Source organism: Cervus canadensis, chromosome 22 (assembly GCF_019320065.1).
Source record: "Cervus canadensis isolate Bull #8, Minnesota chromosome 22, ASM1932006v1, whole genome shotgun sequence".
In the NCBI taxonomy this organism is placed as follows: domain Eukaryota; kingdom Metazoa; phylum Chordata; class Mammalia; order Artiodactyla; family Cervidae; genus Cervus; species Cervus canadensis.
In genome coordinates, this window is record NC_057407.1 from 8,986,354 (window position 1) to 9,010,433 (window position 24,080).

General features: G+C 48.5%; 2 protein-coding genes across 10 annotated transcripts in view; one reads left to right on the forward strand and one right to left on the reverse strand.

Annotated features, from left to right (window-relative positions):
- Nucleotides 1-22,265, reverse strand: part of NME6 (NME/NM23 nucleoside diphosphate kinase 6) — a 32,497-nt gene extending 10,232 nt beyond the window's left edge. Inside the window, exons 1-7 of one of the 9 annotated variants that reach the window (XM_043441842.1) lie at nucleotides 22,000-22,263; nucleotides 19,491-19,587; nucleotides 17,998-18,100; nucleotides 17,011-17,050; nucleotides 16,491-16,651; nucleotides 16,051-16,226; nucleotides 10,642-10,671 (exon numbers count right to left, since the gene is read on the reverse strand). In XM_043441842.1, the coding sequence (XP_043297777.1) occupies nucleotides 16,060-16,226; nucleotides 16,491-16,651; nucleotides 17,011-17,050; nucleotides 17,998-18,100; nucleotides 19,491-19,580 (561 nt within the window). In that variant the 5' untranslated portion in view covers nucleotides 19,581-19,587; nucleotides 22,000-22,263 and the 3' untranslated portion in view covers nucleotides 10,642-10,671; nucleotides 16,051-16,059. Of the gene's footprint in view, nucleotides 1-10,641; nucleotides 10,672-14,075; nucleotides 14,444-15,450; nucleotides 16,227-16,490; nucleotides 16,652-17,010; nucleotides 17,051-17,997; nucleotides 18,101-19,490; nucleotides 19,588-21,395; nucleotides 21,891-21,946 lie in introns of those variants that run through there. The other 8 variants (XM_043441845.1, XM_043441840.1, XM_043441844.1 and 5 more) reach the window with 8 other exon arrangements.
- On the forward strand, nucleotides 3,207-5,170 carry LOC122424261 (cathelicidin-7-like). The gene is made up of 4 exons (XM_043441846.1): nucleotides 3,207-3,442; nucleotides 4,063-4,170; nucleotides 4,323-4,394; nucleotides 4,994-5,170. The coding sequence occupies exons 1-4, from the start codon at nucleotides 3,242-3,244 to the stop codon at nucleotides 5,108-5,110; spliced, it is 498 nt and encodes a 165-aa protein (XP_043297781.1). The 5' UTR covers nucleotides 3,207-3,241; the 3' UTR covers nucleotides 5,111-5,170.
- Nucleotides 22,266-24,080: the final 1,815 nt, after the last annotated feature.

A 24,080-nucleotide genomic window follows, 5' to 3' on the forward strand; every position in this document is an offset into this window, starting at 1 on the left:
TCTCCTCTCCTCACACTTATCAAGAAGGAATCTTTAACTATTCCATATCTCGTGTGTGTATATATGTGTGAGTGTGTGTGTGTGTATGTGTGTGTCTATGTGTCTGTGTGTGTGTACAAGAGTGTATGTTGTGTGAGATCCCTCCTGTGAGCAGAGAGGAGGGTGAGGCCCCTGTTCCTTCCAGGAGGGCACGGGGGAGACAGCAGCCCCAGGAGATCCATCCTTGGGTTCGTCCCAAGCCCTTCACCCACCCCTGCCCTCCTCCTCCAACACCCAGTCGGACCTAAGGAGACCTACTGTGTGTGCAGTGCTGGTGGGAATGCTGACCCTGCTCACACGGAGCTGACAGTCCACGAGGGGCCAGGCTTCTGACCTTTGAAGCACTCAGAGAAGCAGTTGATTCTCAGGGCTAAGCCTGCAGGTGCAATGCCCATGAGTCTCATGGACATGACGCTGGCTGGGAGGAGCAGAGGAGGAGGCGATGCAGGATCCGGGCTCATACCTGAGTTTGCTGGGGAAAAGGTGCATGTGGATTTCTCAAGGACCAGGTGTGGCGGCGGGGGCAAGCAATCTAAGATGAGGACTGTGATGTCTCTCCTGAGCAGACCTCACTTCTGACAGGCTGTGAGGACTAAGCCAGGAAAGCTGGATGCTGGAGGCATGGAAGGTTCACCCTTCGCATCACAGGAAGTGCAGCCTGAGAACCCGGATGTGGGACCCTCAGAAGGATCAGGGATGGATGGGGGAAGAGGGCTTCAGTCTGAAGAGTGTAAGAGTGAAAGGCCCAGAGGCAGGAAAGCACAGAGAGATTGTTCCCGGTACCAGACACCAGTCACTACATGTATTACTAATTATGTTCTATTGTAATCATGGCCCTTTTTGTCTTTGATGTGGGAAAATGATCCAGCTTGACCAAGAGGCTGCTTGACAACAGCCTAGGGTCAAACCTGGACAAGGAAACCAGGTTTCATGGAAGCCCACTTCTCCTTCCTTCTCCAAGGCTGAGTGTGTAACCACCACCCTCCATTCAGCTGCCATCTTCCATGGTTTCCCAGATAACTGTCCCGAGTCCCAGAGGCCGAGAGTGGCCAAGAGCTACTACCCCCGAACTGCAGTCCCGTGGCCATCCCACGGGAAACTGGATTAGAATTTGCCTCACGGCCTCTGGGACCCTCTAACATTTTGGCTTATTATCTCTCCCAGTTGAACTCCCTCCACACCTCAGCGCTGGCCACTCTGCTTGGTGACTCGACTGGATGACTGGACATAGAGTCACTTGGGGGTCAAATTAGAAGGGATGTCCTGAAGACTGATGTCCTAGGTCAGAAAAAAGGAGGAGGTGGCTTCTATGCCTGAAGATCCCTGAAGGCTTCCCAAGGAGGAAGACCTGGGTTAACAGTGGGATCAGGGGCAGAGATGGGAGACAAGCTGGAGGCTCTGAGTGGCCTGAGGGGTTGGGGTGGACAGGGCAGCCTGACACCGGAAGCCCACAGGCATGGGGTGATGACAAGTAAGAAGAGCAACCATTTAGGCCCTGATGCCAGGTGGGGGTGGTGTGGGCTCTGGAGGCAGTGGGTGACATGGTCAAATGGGCGGTGTGTTGGAGCCCTAGAGAATAGCGTGGAGGGTGGGCAGTGTTCAGGGAGAAACTGATATTCTCCAGCTTCTGGAACATGGAGTCTGGAGGTTGTGGCGTCACCAAAAGGAGAGAAGACAGCAGTAGGACTAGGGCAAGGGTGACGGGAGGTCAGGGTAGTGTCCTCAGAGGAAGAAGGAGTAGGAGGTTCTGAGGGGCCTGAATGGTTGTGGAGGACAGGGCAGCCTGACAACCGAGGCCCAAAGTCTGGATTGAAGAAAACTAAGAGCAGCAAACGTCTAGGCCCTAATGCCAGGTAGTGGGGACGGTGGGCTCTGGAATCACGGGGTGGAATGGTCAAATGGGCAGTCTGTTGGAGCCCTAGGAAATAGCTTGGAGGGTGGACAGTGGTCAGATAGAACCTGCCTTTCGGGGAAGGTGGAGTCTACACCTGTGGCTTCACTGAGAGGACAGAAGACAGGGTAGGCCCAGGGCAGCGGTGGCAGGAGGTCAGGGGAGTGTCCTCAGGAGGAAGAAGGAGCAGGTGGGGCTCCCAGGCTTCCAGCTCAGGGCTCCTGCAATAGCACCCCGCCAACAGTCCAGTGAAGACAACCAGGGTGTTCTTGGGAGTCTTGAACCCAGAGGCACAGAGCAGTGATGATGTGCATGAGAACTGGTTTCTTCAGGAGGGCCGTCCCAGGAACATTTGAGGACTGGGAGGTGAAGCAGCCCGGATGCACCTGAGCCAGCCCTGTCTCCGAAGAGGAGAGTCCTTGGAGGAGAGTCAGCAGGAACACGCAGGGAGGAGGGGACCCAGGAGAGCAGGGACAGGGGACTATTGGTCAGGGGCAATTTCAGGAGGACAGAGTGTCCCCAGAACCTGTGCTGATAAGACAAGGCTTGAGTGTGGCCTCTGGATCTAGGGAGGGCTGGTCAGCCTGCGATGGGCTCGATGTAAGTCAGCAAAGAATTGTTGGAGGTGGTGTAGGGAACACTTCCTCAGGCTCTGCTGGGGAGGGGCCAGGACAATAGGCCATGTTCTGTGGGGTCTGAGGACAAGACATTAGTAGACTGAGAAAAGGAATGAAGAGGAATCCAGGAGAGAGGAGAAATGGAACTCACTCCCTGGGCCTGGGCACAGAGAAAAAGATGGTGTGGGCGTGTGTCTGCCTAGGGACAAGCTGTGTGTATACGTCTTAAGGTGTGAGTAGTACTGTCAGACATCATTAAATGACGCCCTATTGGGTCCTAGGCAGTACTGAGGGCTGAAGGTGGAGTGCGCAATACACTTCTTCACCCTGAATCTTGAGAGACCTTAGAGGGGAAGCCGAGGAGATGTAGACAGTGCGTGGTCCCTCCCTCTCCTGGAGGACTCAATCTTCTTGAGCAAGCCTCCCTGTGACACTTCCCATGGACCCCAGCAGAGGCCAAGACATTGTCCGGGAGATGGAGAAACCACTTCTTCACCTTGCTCAGGGGCCTCCCTGCCCACTGCCCAGCAATCCCATGAAGCAACAGCAGGGGCTGAGGCAAGTCCAGCTCACATCCTGGGAGGAGGGCAGGGGTGGGGCGGGTCAGGAAGACTCCTGGTTGAGCCTTTGCATCAGGGCTCAGGCTGAGCATAAAGAAAGGTCCCTCGGGCTGGGAGGAGGCAGTTTGGGGACCATGGAGACCCAGAGGGCCAGCCTCTCCCTGGGACGGTGGTCACTGTGGCTACTGCTGCTGGGACTAGTGCTGCCCTCGGCCAGCGCCCAGACCTACAGCTACAGGAGAGCTGTGCTTCGCGCTGTGAATCAGTTCAATGAGCAGTCCTCAGAAGCTAATCTCTACCGCCTCCTGGAGCTAGACCCGCCTCCAGAGCAGGACGTGAGTTGGGGAGGGGGCTGGGAAGGGGATCTGTCTCCTGACATCCTTGGCCACACTGTTGCCCCCTTCACTCAGGCTGTACCTCCTGTCAGGAAGGCACTTCTCCCTCTAGGTGGCTTCCACCTGTTTTAGGAAACCTTCCCAGACCTGGGACCCTCCCAGCCCCAGGCTTCCTGCCTTAGCATCTCTGCTGTGGGATCAGGCGCCCTGCACACCAGCCTCCCAGGACTTCCGGGAGCTCCAGGGATGGAGGGGGTCACAGGCTCTGTGAGGTGATGTCCCTGCTGAAGCCCCTCTGCACTGCGGTGTCTCCCTGCCAGGGAGGCCTCTGTCAGCCTGGAGATTCCAGGTACAAGGGCTCTCTCTGCAGGCGGCCCTGACCTCCCTCAGCCCCTCTGCGGGGAGGCTCTGCCCTCAGCGCTGCTCTGCAGTCCACTCCTGCTCTCTGTGAGCCGGTGAGGCCGGGAAGGTCTCTGTCCCTCCCCCGGGCTCCCAGCACCAAGCCCAGGGCCGGACACGCAGGGGGCTGGAGAGGCTGCCGTCTGGGTGGGGGCGGGGAGACAGATCAGAGAAGGAAACATGAGCCCTTGCCCAGTCCCGCCACTTTGATCTTTGACCAGGTGGAGGACCACAGTGCTCGAAAGCCTGTGAGCTTCAGGGTGAAGGAGACCATATGCCCCAGGACGAGCCAGCAGCCCCTGGAGCAGTGTGACTTCAGGGAGAATGGGGTGAGCCTGGGGGCTGGAGGAGCAGGAGAATGCTTCTCAGGGAGCTGAACAGGGGGCTTTTGGGACAGAATTGCAGTCCCTGGGGTGAGGTGGGGTGTGGCTGGGAGATATGGCCTGGGGTTTCTAGTTTGACCTCAAGCCTTCTTTTCCAGCTGGTGAAACAGTGTGTGGGGACAGTCACCCTGTACCAGAGCAGGGGTGACTCCGACATCACCTGTAATGATGTAAGTGGCCCCTTCTGTTCTGCAAGGACTGCTAGAGGGGTGGGTTGGGGAACTTCGTATGGACCAATGACCCGCTGCCCCATCCAGGGCAGAGAAAGGTCCTCCTACCCTGGCCCCTCCCACCCCGAGCCCCAGGTCTCCAGTCCTGGCTCTGTGCCCCTTAGAGCAGTGATTCCCTACTGGGGTCCCAAACTGGGAACTGATATAGAGGCAGATTCGCAGGCCTACTCAAACCTCCTGAATCAGATTCCTGGATGGGGGGCAGCCTTTTGTATTTTCACAAAGCCTCCAGGCGATTCTGTCGATGCTGAAGTTTGAGAGGCATTGACTCGAGTCATGAGCCCTCAACCCTGGTTCTCTTCCAGCTTTGTTGGGATGGGTTTGTGATCTGGGAAGCCCCCTGTCACCTAAGGGACCTTGGTTTCCTTATCTGTCTGTGGTGTGGCGATTTAACCACAGGCTCCAAACATCATATGGGAGGTAACCTGGGGCTCCAAGCTTCCTGATTTGGCCCAGGAATCGGAGTGTTCAAGTGGCAAGGGGTCTGGTTTTAGTGCTGAGCCAATCCCCCAAAGCAACTATTTCCTCCTGGTTCACAGATTCAGAGTGTGGGGATATTCGGCCGGCTGTGGGATAAAATCCGGAGAGGTGGGCAGAAAATCCTCGACAAAGTAAAGAGAACTGGGCAGAGAATCAAAGATTTCTTCCCGGGATGAAGTCCTAAGGATCAGGTTATCCTGGTTCAGACTTCTGGTTCCTGAAAAATAAATTCTTCTGAAAACAACTTCCTTAACATTCAAATTCACTTCTCTTCCCTCTCAGTCTTACTAGGACCAGGTCCTTAACTCTGAGAGTCCTCCTGAGTGTATGTGTGTGTGAGAGACAGACAGACAGACAGACAGAGATCACTCCTATTAACTCCCGGATGGGTGAGGCTGTCGTCCTTTCAGGAGAGTATGCGGGTACAAGGATGTAATGACGACCATAGCTAACACGGATATAATTGAAAGTTGTTCAGAGAGTGGAGCCTGAAAGTTCTCATTAAAAGGAGAAGACCTCATTTGTTTTTTTGTATCTCTAAGAGGCGATGGAAGTTAAGGAAACTTACTGCAGTACTCATTTCACAATATAGGTAAGTCAACTCGTTATGCTGTACCCTTGAAATTTATAGTGCTGTATGTCAATTATATCTCAAATGAAACTGGAAGAAATATTTATAGAGTGTGAAAGGATTATTACAGCGAAAAGTTTGTGAACCGCTAATTAGAGAAACTCTCCATGGGTGTGCAAGGAGACACATTAAATATCCAATTGGAGTATTGGTCTGTTTCTACAATAGATAGCAAACAGCAGTGAACACAAATCAATGGATTACCGTTTATCATTTAAAAAAAAACACTACAAAATAAGCTACAAATACGTTATAAGGATACTTATATAATGTTTAAAAGCGTGGAAACAACACTGTGTTTTGCTTATGGGTACTGGTGTAAAAACAAAAAACGTGCTAGAGGAGAACTGAGCAGGTCAACGCGCTAGGACAATGTTCATCCCTTCTAGTAGAGTCGCATTCTGGCCCCAAACTACACTTCCCGGCAGGCTGCGCGCCGCGCCGTGACGCACTCCCTGCTGACGCACTGCCTTGCCTGTGCGTTTTTCGTTGCTGGGGAAGCGCCGCGCTCTCTTTTAGTCGCTGGACGCGACTGCAGGTGCCTTTGCAGCTGCCGCGTCGCCCAGCCGGTGGCAGACGTGGACCTCGCGGGAGCAGTTCCTGGGCTCGCCCGCGGACTGTGAGGTGGACCGGCTGGCCCAGTGCTAAGGCAGGAAGAGAGTGACCGCCCGCCCCCCCCCCCGCCCCCCGCCCCTCCTCCCCGGGCGTTCGGACCTCAGGCGCAGACCTGGCGTGGGCCTGGGTGTCGCGGGGCTGGTTCCCTAAGGAGTTGTGGAGACGCGCGCTGAGGATGCGACACCCCTCCCAACTGCTTGCCTTCCTTGTGGGTGGGGCGGCGTTCCCTCCCTCGTTGTCTAGTACCCTGTTCTTGTGGTTTATAGCTACCTCCCCAGAGTCCCCGGCCTCGCCTTACGCCGGATGCTGTCTGGGCTGTCCACTCTGGCGGCAAATCCGCTGCGGGCGATTGAGCGCTTGAATTGTGGCGAGTGCTACTGAAGAACTACATCCTTACGTCCTGTTAATTAACATCTAACTGAAGAATGAAGAAGTCTAGAACTTGGTTTTCATCGGACACAGGTTGTTGTTCAGTCGCTAAGTCGCGTCCGACTCTTGCGACCCCATGGACTCTACCCCATCAGGCTCCTCTCTCCCTGAGATCTCCCAGCAAGAGTACTGGAGTGGGTTACCATTTCCTTCTCCAGGGAATCTCTCTACTCGGTGGTCAAGCCTGTGAGTCCTGCATTGGAGGCAGGTTCTTTACAACTGAGCCACTGGGAAAGCTCCCGACACAAAGTGATTATTTTGCTGAGACTACATTTCGCTTTAACTGTCTTTTTAATGTCTTTTGGAATGTGCTGTAGGTGTGCAAAACACCTCTGATATCAAAGAGATTACAGGGGGTGGGGGGAAGAATCCAAACTCTTGATAACCTTTTAACATTGCATATGTGTTGAAATGATAATATCTTAGATATGTTGGGTTGAAGAAGTGAAGTTAGTCACTCAGTGTTGTCCGACTCTTTGGGACCCGATGGACTGTAGTCCCCCAGGCTTCTCTGTCCACGGAATTTCTCCAGGCAAGAATACTGGAGTGGGTTGTCATTCCATTCTTCAGGGGATCTTCCAAACCCAGGGATCAAACCCAGTTCTCCCGCATTGCAGGCAGATTCTTTACTGTCTGAGCTACCTGGGAAGCCCATAAAATTAATTTCACCTTTTAAACAACTATTTGAGATGGCTGCTATGGAATTTTTTTTTCCTCGGTGGTGCCGTGTGGCATGCGTGAGTCCGAGATCTTAGTTCCCAGACCAGGGATGGAACCCGTGTCCCCTCAGTGGAATCACAGAGTCTTATCCGTGGGACCACCAGGGTAGTCCTGGAAATTTAACATTACATATGTGGTTGGCACTGTAGCTTCTATATTACTCTTGGATAGCGATGTACTTGGAGAAGGGCTATTTCTGCATGTGGCAGATCGTTCCTGGGCTCTTGGGGACGCTTCCTAGAGGAGCTGATGTGTTTGGAGGGCATTCTTACCCTGTCTTGTCTGAGGGGGTCTGGTCTACCACATTTAATATTTCTGTTGGAGGTTCCCGCAGAATGGCTTTTTCAGCCCCTCTTCCCTAGCCACCAGGCACCTTCCTGGGTTGGGTTGTGCTGCAGAGAGAAAACTCAGGACCTGATGGTGACCTGAGAACATGAGATGGCAGGAGGATGCATCTGTTACAACCAAATGCCTGCTGGTACTCAGGTTTTGTTTTCTACCAAGGTTAAGAAGATTTTAATGGTTTTAGAAGTCACGTTTGCAATTTTAATATATGCTGAACTGCCATGTAGTTTGTAGTTTGTGCTCACCAATTATTGAAGAGGCATTGTTTTCTCATTGACTTGAAATGCCATATATGCCACATACTACAGTTAGGTTGTCCTTCGTTCCACCCATCCATCCAGCCAGCCATTCATCCTTCTTCCTCTGCATTAAGAATTGTAGATATGACCCACCTATGACTGACCTGGATCATGAGGGCGGGGGGAAAATATACTAAGTATCATATGTACAAATATATAAGTAGAGCAGAACAAGGGGGATCCAGAGTGCCAGGGTGTAGAGGCAGAGTTGGGCGATCAGGGTTGGCTTCTGTGAGGAACTATGTGTGAGCAGAAGATTGCGAGAGGTAAGGAAGGTAGATGTGTGGGTGTGGTGGGAGACTCTTCCAGGCAGGGAAACAACTAGCGCTGAGACCCCGAGATAGGGAAGTAGGGAGACCAGTGTGATCGGAGTACAGAGAGCAAGGAGGAGAGGAAAGTATTAAAAGAGGCCCCTCTGAGCCCTGCGAGTTAAAAATCTTAAAGTATAATTAAACCTATCAGTTTTGTGTATTTTTTTTAACTGACTCTTTTTATTATCATTATTTTACTTTGACTGCACTGGGTTTTCGTTGCGGCAGACGCTTAGTTGGTCCACGGCAGGTGAGATCTTAGTTCCCTGACCAGGGATTGAGCCTGAGTCCCCTGCATTGCAAGGCAGATTCTAAACCACTGGACCACCAAGGAAGTCACCAGTTTTGTGGTTTATAAGCTCTACAGTCTACAGGGTCACAAAGAGTTGGACTTAGCGACTAAACAACAAAGTGATATCATAAATCTTACATTTGTTCATTTATTGAAAACTTGAAACTGACTATTTGTCTCCATCGGTAGATAGAAAATTATTCTGGATATTCCTGAGTTCTTAAGACTGCTATTTTGCGAGCTGCACGTCAGTTTCTTTCAGAAGCTTTTTTAAGGTTTTTCTCTATTTGGCATAGCTATGAATTAATAGTTCTGATTTGTTCTATTCTTTTCGGCTTATATCTCTTTTGAACTGCTTTCATCAGTTTTAATGGCTCCACTTCACTCCATTTACATCCCTCACCTAGTTTCTCCGTGTGTCTCAGTGATGACTCACCCGTTTAATTTTGCATTCAGCTAGCCAGTGTCATTTGGTCTTGTTTTTAATTTGTTTCACCTGGTGGTCTTCTTCTCTGTCGATATGGTCATGCATTTCATTGATTCTGAGAAGTATATTACCTCAAGGTGTTAATAAATTAATCTTTTACATGGAAACTTTGGATCATACTCAGTCCATTTCAGGCTTTATACTGTTTTGCTACATTTGATTTATCCTTCCTTCTCTGTATATCTTTTTTTCTTTTACTGCTGGATTATTTAAAACAAATCCCAAATAATGTGACGTATCACTCCTAAATATATCACAATGTAGCTAACAAATAAGGGCTTTTTAAAAACACATATAACCACATTATCAGTAGTGCGTTAGTCTTTTCTAATAGTTGGTCTGTGTTCAAATTTACCTGATCATCTCAAAGTGTTTTGCAAATTTGAAGCAGGATCTAGACAAGATCCACATACTGCTTTTTAAAAAAATGTTTCTTAAGCTTGTATCAATTCATCAGCCCTCTTCTGTTTTTTTTTTTCCTCTCCAGGCCACGGATCTATTTATAATGCTTTGAATCTAGAATATAAATCTACTTTAGATAATATTGTAGTTTTCACATAGTAGATTGTAAATCAAGGGGAGAATAGTTTTGAACTTTATCAAGAAGTATTCATCAATATGAAAAGCATGGCAATTCCCTGGTGGTCTGGTGCTTAGGGCTGGGTGCTTTTACTGCCATGGCCCTTACTCAGTCCCTGATTGGGAACTAAGACCCCACACACTGCTTGGCATAGCTGGGAAAAAAAAAAAAAAGAAAAACATTATATCACCAGTGGCATTGCTGGTTGTAGTGTTTGAGTTACCAGCCATATAGCACACCTGTGTCTGTCATCTGTAGAACGCACACGTCATCAGTAAGGCACGTCCATGTCTGTCTCCGTTTGTAACTGTGACCTGCCTATAGCTATAAGCATCTGATTGGTTCACTGTCTCCTGGTGTAGTCCTTCCAAGAAATTCATATTGAAAAGCATAGTATTTTGTTGTCAATTACTTTCCTTTATTTCTCGTTTATATTTTGGTTAGGGCACTATTTTTTAAATGCTGTGTATGGGGACATTTTATTCAATATGAATCTCATTTCAAGACAGTAAATGAGATGTTACAAAACATAGACTATGACAAGGAGCCTTTGATTCTAACAGTGTTGAGAACAGAACATGTGTCTGTCTTCTGTCTAACTTTTCATGTTCGTTCTTAATTAACTCTGCTCCTATCACTCGTTCACTCAAAAGTGTTTATTAACTATTAAATGTTAAGTCCAGTTCTGTGTCCTTGGGATACACCAGTAGTATATCTGGGAGAAGGGTGTTCCAGACATAGGACCCAGTCTGCACAGCAGCAGGACAGAGGTCAATGCAGCTCAGACTGGAGTGAACGAAGGGCAGAGTACAGATGGAGTCAGAAAGCCAGTAGGTTATGAAAGAATGTGAAACCTAGAGGCCCACTCAAGGCTTGGCTTTTACTCTGAACATTACGGATATATATATATTCATTTATGTTTGGTTGCACTAGGTCTTCATTGCTGCGTGGGCTTTCTCCAGTGGCAGTGAGCGGGGGCTCCTCTCTAGTTGCGGTGCACGGACTTCTCTTCGCGGTGGTTTCTCTTACTGTGGAGCACAGGCACACGGGTTAGGGTCAGGGCTTCAGTAGTTGGAGCTCCCAGGCTCTAGAGCACGGGCTCAGTGGTTGTGGCACATGGGCTTAGTTGCCTCACAACATGGGGAATCTTCCCACCGAGGATCAGACCCGTGTCCCTGCATCGTCAAGTGGATTCTTTACCACTGGACCACCAGGGAAGTCCTGCATACGTATACATTCTTGAATAAAGTGAACAGTTTTATTAGAAATGTGTGATAAAGAAGGAAGAGACTGGAATTAGCTTTAGTCACCTGCTCCCAATCCATTCTATTCCTGATCCCAGAACAGAACTCTCATGGCTGCAGAGAGTACTTCCTTGGGATCAGGGCGGGTCCTGACTTGATTGGGCTCAGTAGACCCTCTAGAGCAACATGTCTTAGTCATGCTTCTTTCTGTCCTGTGAGAGTCAGTGAAGTTGGACAGATAATGAATGGGGAAATTCAAATGAGGTTTCACATATGCTCTGGTTAGCCACTATTCTCTACTGTCTTCTGTATTAGAGACATCAGACTTAGTGACTCCTGTGTATATCCACTCTTTCTCTTCAGAGAAAAAGTCACAAAGAACATTCCCATATTCATCATGAAGATTGTTCTCTCTTGTTGGAAACAAATCATTGTAACTCATGTGTTAGTGTAACTGGTTATGGCCTAGAAGGTAATTTTAGTATAAGTAGTGCTGCTGCTGCTGCTGCTGCTAAGTTGCTTCAGTCGTGTCCAACTCTGTGCGACCCCGTAGATGGCAGCCCACTAGGCTCCTCTGTCCCTGGGATTCTCCAGGCAAGAATACTGGAGAATACTTTCCTTCTCCAATGCATGAAAGTGAAAAGTGAAAGTGAAGTCGCTCAGTTGTGCCAGTTTAAGTGCAGATACTTACAAAGCTGATGATGCCTCTGATGTATACTTGGAAGATTGCTTATTGGGATAATATATAGAATAATAGGTTCAACTGTGGGTTTTGTTTTTTTTTTTTTTTTTTTGCTTGATTCAAATAAAAGATATAATAAGTAAAAATTGACAAAAGGGTGCTCCAGTGATTAAGAACCCGCCTTGTGATGCAAAGGACACTGGTTCAATCCCGGGTCCAAAAGATCCCACATGTCGCAGAGCAGGTAATCCTGTGTGTCACAACTACTGAGCCTGTGTTCTAGAGCCCACAAGCTGCAACTGCTGAGCCCATGCACTGCAACTACTGAAGCCTGCATGCCGAGAGGCCATGCTCTGCAACACAGAAGCCGCCACAATGAGAAGCCCACCACCCTGCAATGAAGAGTAGCCCCTGTTTATGACCACTAGAGAAAGCCTGTGTGCAGCAACAAAAGCAGCAACAAAGACCCACCACAGCTTAAAAATAAAATAAGTAAATCTTAAAAAAAAAAAAAAATTTGACTGTGGTACATAATCTGAACCTAGTCATCGGAAAATGTCAGGAATGTTCTATACATATTCTAAACATGAGAAAGATTCTCTGAAAAAAGAACTCTGTTCTTCTGAAATGCCAGCCTTATGAAAGAGACACTAACGGAAACTAAGGAAACATAACTAATTTTAATATGATTGTAGACCATTCTGTACTGTAGGGAAAATGCTATAAAGGATATTATTGGATCAGCTGACAACTGGAATACATATGATAGTCATTACGTTAAAGTGAAAGTTGCTCAGTCATGTCCAACTTTTTGCAACCCCATGGACTAGTCCATGGAATTCTCTAGGCCAGAATGGGTAGCCTGGAGTGGGTAGCCTATGCCTTCTCCAGGGGATCTTCCTGACCCAGGAATTGAACCGGGGTCTCCTGCATTGCAGGCAGATTCTTTATTATCATGGAAGCCCTGATAGTTGTTAAAGTATTATATAAATGTTAAATTTACTGGAGTTGATAACTGTATTGTGGTTATGAAAAAGAATATCTTTACTTTTGTCAGGCACACAATGAATTATTTATAGGTAAAGAGTATTGATGTATGTATTGATTTAAAAAATGTATGTACATATATGTGTACATACACATATATAACAGAAATTTTAGCAATAGGTAGTTTGGGTAAAGGGTACAGGGCTGTTCTGTGTACTGTCCTTATTCTTGCAACTTTTCTGTACATTTGAAATTATTTCCAAATAAAAAGTCAAAAGGGGTTGAATGGAAATATAGGTCTGGTGAAACTTGCCTTGCAGAGACAGACATTAATGGTTGTGAATGATGAATGGACTATAAGACATTATGACAAGGAGGGAAAGCCTAGCTAACCCTTCCTGTGACTACTTTGAACTCTTTCTTCAGATTTAAAGCCAGAAATCCATCCCTGGCCTCTCTGTCCTCTGGCAGGGAGCAGATTCTCAGCCAGCGTGATCTCTGCAGTCATCCTATTTCCAGTTTCATGTGCAGGAAATCAACACCAACCAGGAGATGCTTGCCCAGTTGAGCAGCAGCAGTAGCAGCAACAACATTCTGATGAAAACGACTGTGGGGAGGGGTGGTGGTGGGCAAAGCAGAACATCAAAGAGGGAGGGGCTCTACCCTTTGCTTTTTTTTTCTTTTTTTCAAAGTACCAATGTACCAATTTGGACCAATGGTTCCAAATAGGAAAAGGAGTACGTCAAGGCTATATATTGTCACCCTGCTTATTTAACTTATATGCAGAGTACATCATAAGAAACGCTGGACTGGAGGAAGCACAAGCTGGAATCAATATTGCCAGAAATATCAATAAACTCAGATATGCAGATGACACCACCCCTATGGCAGAAAGCGAAGAAGAACTAAAGAGCCTCTTGATGAAAGTGAAAGAAGACAATGAAAACGTTGGCTTAAAGCTCAGCATTCAGAAAACTAAGATCATGGCATCCAGTCCCATTTCTTCATGGCAAATAGATGGGGAAACAGTGGAAACAGTGGCTGACTTTATTTTTCTGGGCGCCAAAATCACTGCGGATGGTGACTGCTGCCATGAAATTAAAAGACACTTACTCCTTGGGAGGAAAGTTATGACCAACCTAGACAGCATATTAAAAAGCAGAGACATTACTTTGCCAACAAAGGTCTGTCTAGTCAAGGCTATGGTTTTTCCAGTAGTCATGTATGGATGGGAGAGTTGGACTGTGAAGAAAGCTGAGCACTGAAGAATTGATGCTTTTGAACTGTGGTGTTGGAGAAGACTCTTGAGAGTCCCTTGGACTGCAAGGAGATCCAGCCAGTCCATCCTAAAGGAGATCAGTCCTGGGTGTTCATTGGAGGGACTGATGTTGAAGCTGAAACTCCAATACTTTGGCTACCTGATATGGAGAGCTGACTCATTTGAAAAGACCCAGATGCTGGGAAAGATTGAGGGCAGGAGAAGGGGACGACAGAGGATGAGATGGTTGGATGGCATCACCGACACAATGGACATGGGTTTGCGTGGACTCAGGGAGTTCGTGATGGACAGGGAGGCCTGGTGTATTGTGGTTCATGGGGTCGCAGAGTCAGACACGACTGAGCAACTGAACTGAACGGAACTGACCCATGACAGCAGATCTTCAGTGCTTTTCTCTAGCCCACCCCAGGGACCACCAGTAAACTCTCAGGGAGGCAACTGTGTTGAAGGTGCAGCGCAGTCCAGCCCAGAAGGTAAGCTCTGGGGAAACAATGTTCCGGAGAGGGTAGAATCTCAGGATCTGGAGCAGTCCGGTGTGGAGAGTGTGGACTGGATTTTAGCCAGAAGTCAAACTTCTTCAGATGCAGGCTGTCATGGGGAGGGAACATCTGTGTGCAAAGTGTTGGTGAAGCTTTAGTCAGAAGTCACATTCATCAGACATCAGAGGACACACAGGGAAAAGCCTTAAATACGTAGGGAGCATGGGCCAGGCTTTTTAGATGTCACCCCTTAAAACCACCAGAGTACACACTCCGGGGAGAAGGTTTATGTGTGCTTTTAGCCTCAAGTCACACTGCATCAGAGGACACACACAAGGGAGAAGCCCTTTGTGTCCGTGCTGTGTGGGTGAGGTATTAGTGAAAAGTCAGCCCTCGTTAAGCACCAGAGGATTCACAGAGGGCATAAACCTTATGTGTGCAGGAACTGTGGCCAAGACTTTAGGGAGAAATCACACCTGAGGACACCTTCAGGTGAGAAGCCTTTTGTTCACAGGGAGTGTGGGTGGGGCCTACTCCCAAGACAATCCTCAACACACACCAGAGGACACACTCAGGAGAGGAGCTTGATGAGGGCAAGTATGTGGGCAAGGCTTCAGCCGTCCTTCTCTGGCTATTTCTGTCTTTTCCTGGCTTGTGCAAATATTTGTTTCCATAAGTTCTCTATATAAATTCAAGCCTGTTCACTTTCAGATTGTAGATTGTCATGGTAACGCTCCCTCGTGATTCACACCTCCCTGCATCTGTGCCCTGCGCAGTTGCTTCCCACATGGACTCTGGGCTTGGCCATGTGACTTGCCTTTCACAGTGGGGTACCAGCAAACATGACCCAAGCGGAAGCTCAATAAGCTCGTGAATGGAGGCCTGTTTTCTTGGAACCCTGAAATAACCATGCAAAGCAGCAGCTCAGGAGGAAAGACCACGCTGGACCCAACTGCTGAACGCAGCCATGTGCATCCAAGTGAGCCCAGCAGAATCACCCAGCTGATCCACAGACATATAGACAAGTTCAGTCATCATTATTTTAAGCCATGAAATCTTGAGGTGGTTTTGCATAGTAGGTAACTGTCATCCTCAGCTACAGCAGAGACCTGGCTGCCTTTAGTGGCTCTGTGCAAATCAGAAAAAAAAAAAGTCATAACAATATGCCACTACTGGCAGACATATTTTTGCTCAAACCAAAGGTGCCCCTTCGTCCAGGATGCAGGCCTATGCCAGGGGCCTTTGTGCTCTACATAAGCTGTATGCCACGTGAACCTCCTGGGAGATTTTGACTCTGTCTTCACTTAGCATAGACCAGAAACTTGACTTAGGACGGGTCCAAACGCTCCAGTTAGAGAGCGAGCACCGAGTAGTGCTCCCAGCCTTTACTCAGTAGCATACTGACTTTTATTAAGGAAAACAGACCAAACGTGACTAATAGAGAGTCACTGCATTTTTCAGGCAAGTCAGCTGGGCGAGCTTCTCCTTGAAAATGATGAACAGTTCTCAGAAAAAAGCTGAGCCATCATTCCTCTGAACCAGCCATGAACATTCCAGAGATGAGGTAGATAGTAGATTCTAGAAGAGGTGGCAGTGAGGAGCTTAACCCTCATGCAGGTGGTGGTGCCCAGCAGAGATGGCGCAAGCAGCCCTCGCCTCCCTGGTCCTAGAAGACTGCTCTGGGACCAGAGGTCTGTGGAGAAGGTTGGGCGATGCTGCAGTCTTCACACACTCACAGGCCTGTGTCAGGCTGGCCCCGGGCCTCCTGCTGGAGCAGCAAAGTGGATGCCACCCTCGGGACTGTAGTGCACAGGGCCACAGCGCAACTGGGGCTCCTCCTCCTCGTACCAGCGCTGTTCACTGAAATCGGGGAAGAAGGCTGCAATCTCTCTACTGGCTGAAACCACTGAGTCTGTAAGGGGAGGAGAGGAAGAGAAGGGGTTCTCATAGGGAGTGCAGGGTAGACGCAAGAAGCAGTCATAATCAGCTTCAGAGCCTGTACTTCTCCCACCCCTACGTCCTGGGCCACATCTGCCGAGGTCACCACAAAGGGCCAGAAGCCCAACTGGGAGGAAAGCTCCCTGGGGGACCTGCCTTTCAACCCCACCATCCAGCCTGCCCAGCATCCTTGAACCAAATTCCCTTTGAATACTGTGGACACAGGAGGCAGCCTCACCTGAGCCGTGGGTTGTGTTACGGGTGTCGGTGAGGCCAAAACTCCCACGAATTGAATCTGGGGCCACGTGGCGTGCCCGAAACACTCTGGTGGGTCCCATCACGGTCCTCCAGAGCTGGATGGCGTCCTTGTGGGCGAGGATGTAGGCTCGGATCGGCCCACTGTGAACCAGGGGAGCACATGTCAGGAATCTGGCTCTGGGTTCAGGAGGGCACACTGGACATCCTGAGAGTCCCCTTGCCTTTCTAGCTGAGTACTGCGTCAAAGAGGTGACAGAAGGCCACTGAGACAGCAGAGTTGTTAGGAAGCATTCAACAAGACTCTTCTACAGCCCCTAGATCAGTAAGCACCTCAGAACAGGTGGCCATGGGGTCAGTCTCGGCCCGAACCCATGTTTCTTCAGACCCTCAACACTGCTTACAACTTTAAAGAGTGGCAAATAAAATTAATAAATCTACTTAGGGGGGCAGGGGAAATAAGTCTCAGTGGATGAAGATGTTGGAACCAAAATGAGAAATACCTGGCCATGAACTCCACCAGCCGCTGATAGAAAAAACGTCCTGCAAGGAGAGAGGACCTCCATTAAGACACCAGTGCCAAGAGAATTTTTTATACTCCTGCCTCCGTAGAGGAGGGAAGAATCACTGCTTTCGAGAAAGGAACAGGGAGTCTGACTTACCTGGGTCTGAACCCAGGCTCTCCAACTTACCACCTGTGTAGTTTCGGGTAAATCAATAACTTCCCTAACTTAGTTTCCTAATCTGTGTGCTGGGGACATAATAGCTACCTCATGGGGTTGCTGGGAAATGAAATGAAATCATGAGCCTTTGGAGAGTATTTGACAGAGTTTTTTGTTAACTAGTGATATTATCAGGATATAAATTTCTTGTTGGTACCATGAGGTAGGACCCTCCTAGAAAATATTTTAAAAATATTGGTAATCATGAAAAGTTCGTGTTATCAATCCACTCTTTAGAAGACTGGCTGAATTTTACAGTTGGTAAGTACAGTAGTCATGTATGGATGTGAGAGTTGGACTATAAAGAAAGCTGAATGCCGAAGAATTGATGCTTTTGAACTGTGGTGTTGGGAGAAGACTCCTGAGAGTCCCTTGCACTGCAAGGAGATCAGACCACTTAATCCTACAGGAAGTCAGTCCTGAATATTCATTGGAAGGACTGATGCTGAAACTCCAATACTTTGGCCACCTGATGTGAAGAACTGACTCATTGGAAAAGACCCTGATGCCAGGACTGAAGGCAGGAGGAGGAGGGGGGACAGAGGATGAGATGGTTGGATGGCATCACCCACTCAATGGACATGACTTTGAGCAAGCTCCAGGAGTTGGTGATGGACAGGGAAGACTGGCATGCTGCAGTCCATAGGGTCACAAAGAGTCAGACACACAGAGTGACCGAACTGACGTCAGTGCGAACCTGACTTGGGTGTCGGTAAAATCTTTCCAGGGATAGAGAAGCCTCCTGCTCAGAGGACGCTTGGCTCCTACCTTCATGCTCTCGGTAAAACTTCTGGCAGTCTTCCTTTCTCCATAGAAGTTCTCTCATTCGCACAATAAGGAACTTGTTGCTCAGAATCTGCTGATGAACAGCCTGGATGAATGCCATTCCAAAGATAAAAGTCAGTGACAGGGAGCATCTGACTGAACAGGAGACCCAGGCTAACCAAAAGACTCCTGGGGAAACTTTACAGCCTAAAACTTGAAGAAAAGAGACTCCCTGTTGCTATCTTGAAGATGGGAGTAAGTCATGTATGAGGAATGTGAGTGGTCACTAAAAATGATAGTCCCCACCTGAAGGCCAGCTAGGACATGGGGACCTCAGTCCTATAGTCCCAGAAATCAAATTCAGCCATTCTGAATGAGCTTCAAAATGGATTCTTCCCCACACCCTGGAGATAAGGGCCCAGTCAATTGATACCTGGACTTCAGCTTTGTGAAACCCTAAGGCGAGAACCTAGCCCTCAGCCAAACCTACGACCTCTACATTCTAGAACTGTGAGGTAATGAATGCTGTTTTAAGCTGCTAAGTGTGTGGTAATTCGTTATGCAGCAATAGAGAACTGGGCCTTCCCAGGTGACACAGTGGTACAGAATTTGCCTGCAATGCAGGAGACACAGCAGACAAGGGTTTGAATTCTGGGTCAGGAACATCCCCTGGAGGATGAAACGGCAACCCACTGCAGTCTTATTGCCTGGAAAATTCCATGGACAGAGGATCCTGGCACGCTATAATCCATGGAGTTGCAAAGAGCCAGACACGACTGAGCACATACGCAATAGACAACTAGCATACACACACTGTCTTGAGGTTTGATTCTTCTTACTGTATTAGAGCCTTTCCTTAATTTTTTTTAAAATATTTTATTTATTTGTTTCTTTGGCTGTATGTGTTTAAAGAATCTGCCTGCAAGGTGGGAGACCAGGATTCCATTCCTGGGTTGGGAAGATCCCCTGGATGAGGACATAGAAACCCATTCCAGTATTCTTGTCTGGAGAATTCCCATGGACAGAGGAGCCTGGGGGCTATAGTCCATGGCGCTGCAGACAGTCGGACAGGGCTGAGTGACTAAGCACAGCACACAGCCTGGGATCTAAGTTGCAGCCCGCAGGATCTTCATTGCTTCATGCAGAATCATCTGCTGTGGCCCGTGGCCTTCAGTAGTTGTGGCACGTGGGCTTAGTTGCCCCATCTTAGTTCCCCAGTCTCAGTGGGATCTTAGTTCTCTGATCACAGATCAAACCTATGTTCCCTGCATCAAGGCGGATTCTTCAGCACTGGACTACCAGTGGTTATATTTTATATCTGCCTCAGTTCTCCAACAGATTTTTAGTTTCCTTGGGGTCAGCATCCACGACGTCTAGCTTTGCCTCCACACCATCTAGCACTGGACTGTGTTGTCAGTCTTCACAAATGGCCCTGTGGCAGCTGAAACAGAAGCAATGCCCAGGGCATACAGTAGAGGCTTAGGATGTGTTCTTACCTCCAGAATCAGGGGGTGAGCAACTGCATCAGGCTTGATGAGGGCCAGAGTGAGCTGGAGAGCCTGCGGGCTCCGCAAGATCGAGGTCATCTCCCTCCTGCACCAGAGAGCCAGATTAGAGACTCATCAGTGTTACACTCCCCACCCTTCTTACTCTGGAGCCATGCAGTCTTGCAAGTCAACTAGGGCTCTCACTTCTGACATTCATCAAGCAGATGACAGTTGCTTAGTATTTAACTGCCCATTGGGATCATGGGATTGAGGGAAAGGACTAGTACAGGGGCCTTCAAGTTGCCCACTGGGGGACATAATCTTGTTAATGCAACTGTAACCCTGCAAAGGAATGACCCATTCAGAAGTTCAAGTTGAAACATGACCTGTCTCTGCCAGTACTCCCTTCCCTTCCTATCTTTTGTGTTTTACAGAGGATTTACAATTTACATTCCTATAGAGTCTAGCCACAAGGGTATGGTCACACAGGGCTTTCCCATGAATTCTAGAATTGCAAGACTGGATGGACAAGAATTGGGATGTTGCCAGGATACCATCCCCCTCTCACCCACCCTCCAACCCCCTGCCTAAAATCTGCTGGATACATATGATTTCTTATCTAATGTTACAGATAAGTCAGGATCTACCCTGGCCAATCAAACCCTTTAATACATTTGCTGTCCTCAATGGCAAGGCTTGTTGTTCAGTTGTTGTGTCTGACTCTTTGTGACCCCATGGACTGCAGCACGGCAGGCTTCCCTGTCCTTCACCATGGCAAGGCTTGCAGACATGCAACTTGAAGGTCAAAGACAACTTGTACTCTATTTGTATCTGAAGTAGCTGAAACTGCCTGGCACAAAAACAATCAATTCTATTGTAAATGAACCTATATAGTCTTATTCTATTTATCTTTGTATATCTACAGGCTAATCATGGTGTATGAGCTCTATAAATAATTATGGAAATGCTATAAAAAACAAAAGTATTTTAAACTGGACCAAGAAAACTTGAGATCTCTTCCAACTTTGAAATTCTATTTACATGTAAGAAACTGATCATCTCTGCAGGTCTAACGCTAGGTCTCAAAGATTATCTGGGTGGAACCTCTAAATTTGCCAGTAAATAGAGAAGGCTTCCACAAACACACACACAGACAGTGTCTGGACAACCATGTTATTTCTCTTAGCCCGAAAGTGGCACATTAAAGGCAGTGCTAGGGTCTGGCCCAAACAGAGAAACACTGCCAAGGTCTTTCCCACTCATGCCCTTTCTATAGCATTCAGGCTGATGCTCCAGTCGATCCACAAAGCTAACTGCAGCCTAACCAGTACAAGATCAGCCAACCCAGTTTCCCTAACATCCCAGGTGGTGAGTAATCCAAAAGTGAGCAGAATCTTGTCATATTTTTAGGGAGAGATATCCTTGTCACCTCACCTTCCTCATCCTCCATATCCACGATATCACTAAGTTCTGGCGGTTTTGCCTCGCCAGTATCCTTCCAATCCATACAATTCTCTCCTTCTCAGCTGCCATCACCCCAGTCCAAAACATCATCAACCCTCCCTGGACTTGTGCAACAGCCTCTTTAATGATCTTCCAGTTTCTACTCTTGCTACCCTCTACAATCTGTTCTCCACACAATAGCCATTGAAATAAAATGCAAACCTGATCATTTCATTTCCCTCCTTAACCCTTCATAGTGTACCCTGCTTTTACAATAAAACCTGAAAGCCTTATGTCCTACTAGGCTTTGTATGATCTGATCCCTCATCTAGAACTCCATACACCTTTTGCTCCAGCCTCATGGGCCTTGCAGCTCCAGCCTCATGGGCCTTGCAGCTCCAAGACTTTCTGGCCCGACAGCCAGAGTTTTCACAGTCCAGAATGTGTTCCCGCTGATGACCTCATACTCACCCACTAGATCTTAGTTCGCTTCCCCACTCTCATGGCTCCTTACATGTCTTCTTCACTTATCTCTTCCCCACTAGAAGATCAGCTCCATGAAAGCACAGACCTGTTCTGCATACCACTGTATCCTCTGTACTGCAGAGCGCCTAGCACACACATGGCTCTCAACTGTATTTGTTGAATCAATCAGTGAATGAGTGATTCAGCTATTCCAAGGCCAGAATGCTAGAGGCTATCCAGGGGAGGGCATGGTTCCTTTTCTAATGCCAGTCAAGTCATGCTTGTCTTGAATACTGGTTTACAACAAAGAGGAACAGGTCGGGAAACTTGCTCAACATAAAAGTCGCTCCTTTAGAGACTTATAAGTTTTAGAAATTCCCTGGGCATTTGCCTCCACAACGGAGGTTCCTATTTCTCCGCTTCTGGAGGGTGCTAGCCACGCTCTCCGTCCTCCCAAGCTCATCATCACCTCGGCTTTCTGCCTCCAAAACCTGAAGCCCCGCCCTCCAGTCCCCCAAGCTCACAGCCTCAGTTGTAGAAACCGCCCTCTTCCCCACCCTGCTCTCCCATTTCTCCAGGACTGCAGCCCCGCGGTTTCGGCCCTTTGTACCGAGGCCTAAATCCGCTCCAGAGTCTGGGCTATTTGGGAGCCCCGGGTGGAGTTCGGATACGAGTCACCTGGTCCTCCCGCCGCGGGGCCCGGCCACCAGGCACTGCGATAGCTAGCCTTTCGGGCCAAGCGGGGTCCTTTAGGCATTCGACCGGGCAGCCCTCTTCGGGGTCCTTGCTGTGCAGCCCGTGCTGTGCCAGCCAGTCCGGGGTGTCCAGCAGCAGGAGGGCCCGCCTCCCGGTGGCCCTGTTGTCTTTCCCGCCCTTGCTCCGGGACGAAAGAGGTGACGTAGCCGTCTTGGGCGGGAGATGGGTGGGCTCGGGCGCCCTCAGGTGGGAAGGCGGACCAACCCGGTGGCGCCGCGAGGGCATGTGGCTCAGAGAGGACCTCAGAGAGGACCTCAGAGAGGACAGAATGGGCGTTTCAGGGTGGCAGCCAGACAGTGAGCGGGGCCGCCGGTAGTGCAGCCACAGTGGTCTTTGCCCGACTCGCTCTCTTTTATTTTTGGCCTAGGGTAGTGCCTGGCACTTCGTTGGTACCCAGTATTTGTCTGTTGGAGGGACGCTGGGGACCAAGAACTTGTGTCTTGATTCGGTTTTGGTGGGACTGAAGTAATTCTATACCAGTTATGAGTCTGAACTCAGTTGGGTGAATCACCCATTATGAGGCTAATTTTTTATTTATCTTCTTTTTTTGTGTTTTGCTTTGTGCAGGCTTTCTCTGGTTGTAGCAAGCAAGGGCTACTCTTCGTTGCAGTGTGCGGGCTTCTCATTTCAGTGGCATCTCTTGTTGCAGAGCGCAGGCTCTAGGCAAGGGGATTCAGTAGTTGTGGCTCATCAACTCAGTACAGGCTCAGTAGTTGTGGCTGCTCCGTGGCACATGGAATCATCTTTTTAATGCACAAGGGATTCACATCACTCCTTTGCCTAAATCACTGCTGTGTTTTCCTGCTCTACTAAGAAAAAAAATGCAAACTCTTCACCTTGGACCTTAAAGAACTACATAACTTGGGCTTTGCCGACCTGCGTGCCTTTCCAAACCACTCTCCCCTCACTCTAACCATCCTACCACCCGTTCCCACCTCAAAGCCTCCACAGGAGGTGCTCACTGCCTGAAAGGTTGTCTCCCCAGTATTTACTTGATTCACTCCTTGGCCTTGTGTCACTTCCTCAGAGAGGCCTGGCCAGACTTACTATCTAAAGCAACACCCTTTCTCATCATTCTCGTCCCCATTACCCTTCTCTATTTTTCTTCTGAGTATTTGCCGCTATCTTTGTTGCTTTAGCCCACCGTTTCTTCTGGCCTTACTAAAGAAGAGATCAGAATCTAGCTAGCAGCCATATCACTTTCTTCCTCTCTGTATTTGTGGATGTGTGTGTGTGTGTGTGTGTGTGTGTGTGTGTATGTGTGTGTGTATGACTAGCAATCTACTGAACAAAATTAGTAAGAGTGCAGAATGCTTCCGAGGTGGAAAGGTGATTTCTCTGAGCCAAGTGAAGGGGACCTTAAGAGCAGGACTTGCAGATACATGGTAGTGCCTGCAGGAGAGGGAGACCGGCATGTTCCTCCCTTGTTGCTTTGCTGAATCTCAGGGCCTGGTGTTGCCCTGGTCAAAAGGGGTGTGCACTAACGCATATATATGGAATTTAGAAAGATGGTAATGATAACCCTATATGCAGGGCAGAAAAAGAGACACAGATGTATAGAACAGACTTTTGGACTCTATGGGAGAAGGCGAGGGTGGGATGATCTGAGAGAATAGCATCGAAACATGTATATTATCAAGTGTGAAACAGATCGTCAGTCCAGGTTGGATGCATGAGACTAGTGCTCAGGGCTGGTGCACTGGGATGACCTAGAGGGATGGGATGGGAAGGGAGGTGGGAGGGGGGTCCAGGATTGGGAACACATGTAAATCCATGGCTGATTCATGTCAATGTATGGTAAAAACCACTACAATATTGTAAAGTAATTAGCCTCCAACTAATAAAAATAAATGAAAAATAAAATACTATCTGCATTCTCAAAAAAAAAAAAGGGGGGGGGGTGTGCAGTGAAAGAGTGGCATGAAACCTTGACAT